The following is a 9397-nucleotide window of genomic DNA, read 5'->3' as shown; positions in this document are numbered from 1 at the left end:
CTGAACAGATGTGGTTTTTATAAGGCAGACACTGGTACATGCTCTGAGATAGGTAACAGATCTTTCCACCCACTGAGTGAGAACTCTCTCTAAAAAAACAAAGTAACCAGCATGTTTTGGGGATTATTGCAAACATTTAAAAAAGTTCATTTTTGATTTAAAGATGTAGCATTTTCAAACTGTTTTCTTGAAAAAGTTGGTATTTCAGGCCTTACGCAGTGTCCTGAAACTGGAAAAAACAAGCTGGAAATGTTTTGATCTCTGATTTGTAAACGCCTGAAGAGAGGCACAATAATATATTGTGTCCTGTGCTATGGTAGCAAAGTGGAAGAACCATCAACAGCTAATTAAAATCTGAGCATAATTTCCACACTGATGGTGGTGTTAATGGTGGTAATTTCCAAAAGAAAGCTCACTTGCAATCCAGGACAGAGAGGTGGGACACAGTCTTCTTTCCAGTTTCTTCTGCAGAATCTTAAAAATAAGTCAAGAAAGCCACCAAGGTCCCTCAGAGGGTTTCCTCAAGGCTCATAAGGGAACAGTGACATGTCAGAGACTCCTGCTTGTTGGGACAGAGGTGGCCCTTTCAGTTGGCTGAAGCTTCAGACCCTCTAGTAAAACTGCATAAATGTTAATAATTTAAACAACTATGTTCAGCCCTCACTACATGGGAAAGGAAAATAGGATCAGCCCTTGCCCACTTACTTTGAAGAGGACTGCGTAGTGCTTGGTACCACTGTGGCAGACCAGAAGGTTTGCAGGCTCTTTGCAGTGGTGCATAGTGGGAGGGCATGAAACAATAGACAGAAATTTAAACAAAGAGGTTGCAACCCAGCATAAGGAAAAAAATGTTCATTATGTGGATGGCCAAGCACTGCAGCAGGTTGCCCAGAGAGGCTGTGGGATCTGTAGAGGTTTTCAAGGCTCAACTCAATAAAATATGTTCAGTGCTGACCCTGTTCTGAGCAGCCAGTCAGACTAGAGACCTCCCAAGGCCCCTTCCAGTCTGTGTGACTGTTCTTCTATTGCACCAGATTTGACCATATCAACATGTTCAACTTCACTTATTTTTGAAAACTTTTTGAAGATACTAAGTTAGAATAGGGAAAAAACTGCATTCTTTTCCTTCAACAATAAAGATGAAAGGAGATGTTATGACCATTATCTGTTCCCTTGTCACCATTGGCATTTAGAGGTGTCATAAAATTTATAGACTTGTTCTTCATTATGAGACACAATTAAATGAAAATGTATACATATGAAAAAATTCCCACACGCAGCTTGTTTTTAGCTTTCCCACTTGCGCAAGTGATTAGCAAGGAAACATGAATATGATGTCAGTAAACACGTCAATAGAAAGCAGAACATTAACTATTGCAGCCCACAAAGCTACCTAACTCCAGCGCCCTACATTTGGGAAAGATCAGAGGCACAAAGTGGCTCCAAGTGCACTGAATATAGAGACCACAKAATAAGTTGCTCCTGTCATCTGCCAGCCCAAGACAAGAACTACTGTAGCTATTCCAGGGAAAGGCTCTCCGACAGACTTTCAACACACAAATGGAATGAAACAAGAACACTCCAATGAGGGGGGGAAAAGAATAAGAAACCCTCTCCTCCCTCTTCTCAGGTTTTGTTTTACCATCCTTCAGTCTTCCTAAGGGATCACAGCATAGGGAATGACCTTCCCGCTGAAGATGAGCTGCCTGCTGCTTTCCCTCCATGCCAGCAGTCCTCTCATCTTCCTGCAGTAGATAAGCAAACCAGAAAAGTGAGAGTTAAAGACTGTCTTTTTTTCCAGTCTTTTTCAGCTGAAAAGCAAATAATTCTGGTAATGAAATGATACCTTGGGACAGAGAAAAACATAATCCGAACAAAAGATGTTGGAACTGGATTCAGTTTTCTTCTAGTTCTCCCCCCTGCCCCCGAGAGAAACGTGAGGCCTGAGTGACTCTAGCCTCTCGGGCACAACAGCACAATCCACACCCAGGAGACATGCCAATGAAGTGTGGCCCAAAGGAGAGTCGGATCCTTCACCATCTGAACCTCAGCACACCAGGGCATAGGCCAAGCCACTCGAACGCTGCAGGGCTCTGCCTTGTACCCACAGATAGGATTTCCTTCGAAGGCTTTCAGCGTCGTGGCAAAAATGACCTCCAGCAATGCGGAGGACAAGCATGGCCACCCCAGCACCAGTGGTGCTGCCTGCAGAAGTGCCCAGGAGCTGCAGCCGTGCAAGGTGGCCCTGGTGGGCAGCTCTCCTGAGGGCTGTGTGCCGCGGCGGGTGCTGCGGAAATGCAACGACTGAATGAAATCTGCTTGAGAGAGGAGGCAGACACAGCCAAGTGAAAGCCAGAGAGAGCGGCTTAGCTTTAAATCACTGCTAAGCACCATGCCTTGCGTTCTCAAAACATTCATGCTACAGAAAAATGCTGCATAGCGTGCTGCTGATCGTAACAGCTATCACAAAAGAGCAACTGAATCCCACAGGTAGCCCTGATATTTCATGTTTATGGCTGTTCCAGTTCCCTTCAGGCAGGAAACTAAGATTTGTTCTTATAAATGACTACACTGTAACTAATTACACAGTGATCAGTTTGTTTTAATAGAAGGGATAATGCAGTAATGATTAGACCAAAGAGTGATTATAGATCATGTGTGTTCATGTGACATGTCCATGTATATGTTGTTCCATGGGTTACATCCATGAGTAATAACGTTTTTTTTTTTTTTTTTTTTTTGAGTATAGTCTAGGCATTTTCAGATTTCTAACAGCCTAGTTACACATAGGAACTTCTTAAAGCTGTCTCAAGAATCCGTGCCTTTTTTTAAAAAAAGGAGTATTCCCGACTTGAAAAAGAAACAGCAACTTTTTAAAATAATCAAGTGGTTCTTATAGTAATAAAGAGCTGAACAAAGCAGGATGAAGTTTGAAGAACAGGAAAACTGATTATCTAGAATTCCTAGAGAACAGTACAGATGTCAGCAATGCAGAATGAAACAAAAAAAAATCAAAACTAAAACAAAACCGTCACTCTGATAGGAATAACTAAGAAAAACAGCTGGGCAAAAATGAAACCACTTACCTTGAAATTCATGCCACTGCTTAACTCCTACCACAATTCACAGAAATTTAGCAAAGTAGCTTTTATCCTCAAAGTTTCAGATTTCCACTGACTCTGAGAATATGTGATCCACTACCTGTTTTCCTAGGTTGGAGAAAAAGAGAAGCAGCAGAGGGCTGCATGCATTCTCTGCTGAATGGATTGGACCAATATCCTAGTAAGAAAGTATGTGAGTAGACAGATACAAAAAAGTACTCTAACTAGTTTCATTAAATGTTTCAATAAAAGTAACTGCCCTTTATATTCTACTATTTGAAAGAAATTTGAAAACAGTTGAACTTTGACTTGAAAGTAGACACATATGTATTTGCAATCAAGCAATGGAAACAAKTTGTCAAACACCCTAACATTGTTTTTTCATATTAAAACTGTGAGTAGACCTAGTGAGGAAAATTACTGGTTCYTCTAAAGCTCACAGAAGTGCAATAGAATAGATTATTATGCCCTAAACTTTGAAGTGAAACTTGATTAGATTTTTACGGTCTTTGAATTATAAAAAGCAAATCTCTAGTTATATATGAATGGCAGTAYCAGAGACACTTTTTAAGGTTCCTGCTCATACATCCCCTTTGCTTCTCATCTTGATGCTAGGGGTATATCCAGCCTTATAGCAGGCCAGAAGGAGCTGAAGTTCTCTCCAACCACGTCCTTGAAGCACTGGGCACCAGGACTTGTGAACACCAGCCCTGCAGTGCAGACGCAATCTCTGCTCTTCTATACTTACCTGGGTTAGGCACTCTGCAACTCTTCTTTGAGGCTAGAGAGTGTTACTACACTGTGAACAGCAGAGGCAGCTGCTGCTGGAGAAAGGTGCAGCAGAGCAATCTTAAGCATTCCTCATACAGGAGACTGTCAAGTCAACTTTTCATAGAAATTAGCAACCTGCAACCTAAAATCCTAAGAAAGGCTTCAGAACTGGGGAGGCAAGGAAAGGGAGAGAGAAGCAGGCTGCTCCCTAAATTGCCCTCAATTAGGATCCAAAAATGTAGCTTTGGCAAACAGCATGTTGTTACAAGCCGAGACACATGGAAATGTACTTACTTGTCAAAGCTGTTATCCCCAAAGAGGAACAAAATTATGTTRTCTTGAACACTCTATAGGTAACAGACAGTGAGAGGTCCAGAAATAGAACAAAACTAATAATATAAAACTAGACATAAAATATGAAATGAAAGCTGTCTTTTAAACAGAAAGGGGGGTGTTTTTTTCTTAGCAGATAAAAAGTAGGACTTTTTTAGACATGACAATCTGAGTATTACAATAGGCACACATTGTCCTGATGAAGGCTTACCTAACATATTAGCTATAAATTACTGATATTTATTATACAGTATAATGAACAGGGTAATTTCTGTGATTAAAGAGATTATAAATTCTAGTCTGCATAAAACAATGAATAATATGTGATATGCAGGTTTTAAAGATCCTTTGGATGCTATGACACAATAAGCCAATATATGGATTAAAAAAAATGGATAGGAATTATCTGCAAAAATGACATGATTTGGACAAATCAGTTTCAGAGTCTAACTTTGAAAAAAATGCTGAGTTTACTTCATAAACCAGTGTTTCCTTCACAATGAATTTAATAATGAACTATATCTTTTACAAGCCCACTTCACAATAAAACTCACGAAGAAAAACAGCTTTCAATTTCAACAATAGCAGAGTCTTCTAATATTGCTTGTTTCTTTCCACCAAAATGAACTCACTTAGTATTATACTTCTATTCTCTGTCTACTGAATCCACATCAGAAAACAAATATTAGGTGCATCTTTTCCATTAAGATAATGATACACAGGTAACCACTCACAGGTGCTAAGATTAAAAATAAAACTTTCTATTTTTAAAACATCAATTTATTTTTACCAAATTCTTCAAGTCTCCACCTCCCATTAGGAGGAAATATGTTGCAATTAACATAAAATTGTTATGATTATTACATTTTAACATTTATTCTTGCAGAAAAAATCAGGTATCTAGACAGTTTCAGACAAAAAGTTATGGCATCAGCATCTCCCATTACTTCTCAGAAAACACATTCTAGTCCAACTGAAAAAGGAAGTTTCAAAATACTTCTGCATGTATTAAAGCAAATTTTAAAACCTTTTAGTTCTTGTGTTCTGAGTCCTCAGAAATGGTGAACTGCTTATTAGGTTTAGTAGCCTCATCCATCAGTTCCTTCAGCTGTCCAATTTGTTCATCACGGAAGTCATTAAGTTTCTCTTCCGTGAGCTGGATTCCAAACACAGTCTTTTCTGTTGAGTTTTGTCTGTCTTCATTAATTTGTTGCCATATCAGTGCTGCATAGTTCTAATGAGGAAGGAAAATAAAGGTCACAAAAATGACAAAAGCAAGATTTAGGTCAACTTTTGTAATACTATTCCAACTCTTTCAAAGCTTTCTATCATAGTTTATCAATCAGTACAAAATGACAAAATATACACCTTCTGTAAAAAGGAAAGTTAGCAGAAAAGCTATCCAGAAAGACACCTCCAATATCTCTTGTTAAAATTAAGTAGCTAATTTAAAACATACATTACATATGTAAAGATTTACTTGCAAATTTTGTCATATTTGTACCACTACAGAAAAACAAAACTTAGTTCTAGATCAAAYGTATTTATGTAGATACAGCTAGTAAAATATTTCAGCTTCTATCTAGTAAAATATCAGCAGAATTCACTTTGTAACCCAAGAAAATTGGAAAAGCAGTATTAGAAAAAGGAATCTAAATGAACTATACTAAAAATACCAGAAAATTACAACACAGTACTTAGCACTGCAGTCTGGTTGTTTAACAGGTTGAATACTGACAATACACTGTGTCCAGCAAACTGCACTCACTACAGATCACTTGAATGCCTTCTGGTGCAAATATGTTTTTTATAAATAAAACTAAACTCTAAATCAYGCGATTTGATAAGCTCTTACTCTCTAACTCTGATTAGGAAAGTTGTTAAACGTATGCTTCATTCYTGCTGACTTCAATAATCGCAAATATTCATTTAAAACACACAGATTAGCTGCTTTTCTGAGTATAACTTTCCTGACTTCACTTTGGACAGGATAAATTACTCGGGTAGCTCTGCTTTGATCTTTTAAGACATACCTTTGTAGAGCTCAAAGGGATATACACAAGCCATCTCCAGATGTTACCCCATACGCGAATGAATYCTTACTAATGTCCTTCACAGTAATCCCAGATGCTCCCAAAATCCTTACATCATCCTAGCYCTGATTTTCTAGGAATCTTAGTGTAATATCTTTATCTATCCTCTTTATGGCCTAAAGCCTTTCTCCCCAACCACTCGCTCGTTCTCTGGGAACTCATACGATCTTCTGCAGCTAGCCACTGATTTTTTCCAAAGACTGTAGGAGTTCAGTAACTGTGAGACTTCTGTCACTCTGCCAGCTTTGGAAGAAATTGGTCACCAGACTTAAAAATTAGAGGAGAATAAGAGGGAGCTTCAAAGACAGGTGCCTTCAGACTACAAGCCTCATTTCCCAAAGGGGAAAATTCTGTATAGTTATAAACATGTGTTTACACAGAGTAAGTTTTTACAGACTTCTTTTTAATCTCATTAAAACAAGAAGGACTCGTATCATGTTTATTTAAATAACAGCATTCAGATCAATGGATAGACAAAATAGTCAATATGTACTAAATCCACAKCAGACTGAGTGCCACTATAAAAGAAGAAGTTTCTTAAAGCCAGAAACAGAAATGGCTAACAGGTCATACCAGGAATGTGGGCACCGTTTGAAAATTGCTCTCTCACCACTTTGGAGCAATCTTTGACAATTATGACTTGTCTAAATTGCAACACTCAAGGTTTTGCAAGGACAGCGGTTCTGGAAACTTAATTCAGCTAACAGCACCAACGCTGACACTTCTGTGTTCAATGCGCATCAACATGACTTCGTTCTATGCACTCACTGGTTCCTCTGCTCAACAACCTCCTGCTGCAGCAGCCTCATCTCTCACAACATATTGCTCTCAGGTTTGCTTAAAAAAGTGATATAATGAGTGAATTTGTCAAAAGTCATATAGTATGTTTACTCTCTCAARTCTGTGAACCTACTCAGTTGTCTAGAAGTTGAGCATACACTTAAACAGCAGGCCAGAAGGGAGCCTAAAAGTTTATCTTCCCTTAAGCGAAACCTAAAAAAACAACTCCACAATTAACAAATTAATTCCAAAACTGCATTTTTATTGAACAAATATAGGCTTCACTCCTATTTGGCAAGGTATCCTTTAAAGGCAACTTTAGAGTTTCAAATGTAATTCTGAATACAACAGAAAAAATTGAATCAAAAATAAAAAACCCTGTATTCTATATAAAAAGGTGCTGAATAACTGTGTTACACGGTAATACTTTTTWAAAAAAAATAAAAGATAAATACAGGGAAGATTGAAAAAGCATAAGATTTTAGCAATGAGATATGAGTATCATTTCCATTTCAGATTTTCAGCTGAATGAAGCCAACTATGTTAAGCCAGTTACCAAAGCCAGTAATTCAGTTGTATGTCCAATAGAGTCTATATTATTCATGAGCAGGTGATAAATTTCATCACAAACATAACCTAAGTACACTATACTGTTTACATGCCACATCAATCTTTGCTGAAGTCAGGAAGATCTTAGCAATCCTACTGTGAAGCTTAATATATGTTTGTTTTTTTTTTTTAGAAAATAGATAAAGCTGAAGGAGGAAAACACAATTAAATATTTATTAATACCAGCTGAACCAAACTGAGTCCCCATTTCCATTAAAAATATCTATAGCACTTGAACTTTAGATTAAAGCTACTTAATAATATAGTAAAAAGCATTTCCTAATGCTGTGATTCTTTCCCATAYCACCAGTCCCTTTTTCACATTAAATATGTATTCCGGAAGAATGACACTACAGTCAATCCCTAGAGTATATTCTAGGGCCTCAATGGTATTACCCCATGGTAGAGTAGGTCCAAGGCTCAGGATGAACTGAGAATAGCATTTTCCTGATGACTGAAAGACCAAACAGTAACAAGGGAAAAAAATAAAATAAAATAACAGATTCAAAGAGTCTTCAACTTTGCAATTTACAGAATTTCTTCTGAAGTGAGACAAATGTGATTTCTGAAGACTTCAGCAGACAAGTAATACACTGACATGTTACACACAAACTCTTCCGTGTCACTTTATCTGCTATTTCTACACAGAACAATCCAACCAGTATTGATTTTTAAGCTGTGAACTTCAAAAAAAAAACAAACCAAAACAAAACACAAACAAAACAAAAACCCTTCATTATACCAAACAGCAACAACTGCAGCATTCAATTCAGTAACAACACCAAAAGCCAGCAACGTGAAACTCCCAACTTATTCAGGGAATCAACCAAGCGGGTAACACCTGGTCCAGGGAGAACCTGAAAAACACTCTATCCAAAGTCCAAGCAGCTCATATTCTACAGTAGGAGAAATGTTCTCCCCCCAGTTAAGGATAACCAGCCTGGGAACTAGCCCATGGCTACTGCTGCAGGCATGGGCTATTGTACTTAGAAATAACTAGAATATGAAGCCCCTTTAAAGACAGGCTATAATTTTACAAACCTTTAGTTGGATATAAGATCATCTACTCCCAAAATATCAAGTGAATTACTGGCAATGAATCCACAATATTTATTTTTTTAACTTAACACCAAAACAATCACATTTCACAAAGCATTAATGTTAAGGAACATAGATTTCAGAAGTGGTGGTCACTAAAGCAGATACGTCCTATCTCAGCAAAGGCTTCTCTAACCAACTCCTGCATCCAGACACAAAGAAATGGACTATAATCTCATTTTCTCCATTTTTTGGTTGGTTCCTAGCAGAAAATGAAAAATTCTCATCTCATTTTACCAGAAAGAAGTGACACACTAACAAAAATGTATTTCAGCACTTACAAGAATACTGGAGAAAAAAAAATAAGYAGCATATCTCATTTTCTTTGCTGAAGAAGCCAATTCAAGAACTAACAAAATCTGGGCTATTAATGTATTTAATAAATTGTTGTTCTTTGAGAAATTCATACTGTTATATAAAATAAATGAATTGAATTAAGTGCACTGTTTTTTCTGCTCTCCAGTTCACAATCATTTGCAGAATGCATGAATTTATCARAAGAGTACAGGCATGGGTGACATTTGAGGTTTTATAATAGCAGGTATAACAGAAAGAGAGCCAGCCTTGTTGTTTTCAAAGTTTAGAATAGATGAAGAACAAATGAGAAAACGC

The 9397-nt window shown here is 37.5% G+C and overlaps 1 protein-coding gene across 1 annotated transcript; it reads right to left on the bottom strand.

Annotated features, from left to right (window-relative positions):
• Window positions 1–4652: 4652 nt before the first annotated feature.
• On the bottom strand, window positions 4653–7045 carry SDHAF3 (succinate dehydrogenase complex assembly factor 3). The gene is made up of 2 exons (XM_085310572.1): window positions 7013–7045; window positions 4653–5439 (listed from the first exon to the last, which is right to left on the bottom strand). Exons 1-2 carry the CDS (start codon window positions 7043–7045, stop codon window positions 5236–5238), a joined length of 237 nt encoding a protein of 78 aa, XP_085166698.1. The 3' UTR covers window positions 4653–5235.
• Window positions 7046–9397: the final 2352 nt, after the last annotated feature.

The sequence above is a fragment of the Rhea americana genome, unplaced genomic scaffold (genome assembly GCF_003343005.1).
Source record: "Rhea americana isolate MKP2758 unplaced genomic scaffold, rheAme1 scaffold_32, whole genome shotgun sequence".
Classification (NCBI taxonomy): domain Eukaryota; kingdom Metazoa; phylum Chordata; class Aves; order Rheiformes; family Rheidae; genus Rhea; species Rhea americana.
Note: the sequence above shows the minus strand (reverse complement) of the source record. Positions and strands in the feature narration are given on the sequence as shown.

Coding starts and splice junctions, on each gene's coding strand:
- SDHAF3 (XM_085310572.1), bottom strand. CDS start 7,045: ATGTTGATGCGCATTGAACACAGAAGTGTCAGC. Junction 5,440..7,012: donor TTGAACACAGAAGTGTCAGC/GTTGGTGCTGTT, acceptor CTTCCTCATTAG/AACTATGCAGCACTGATATG.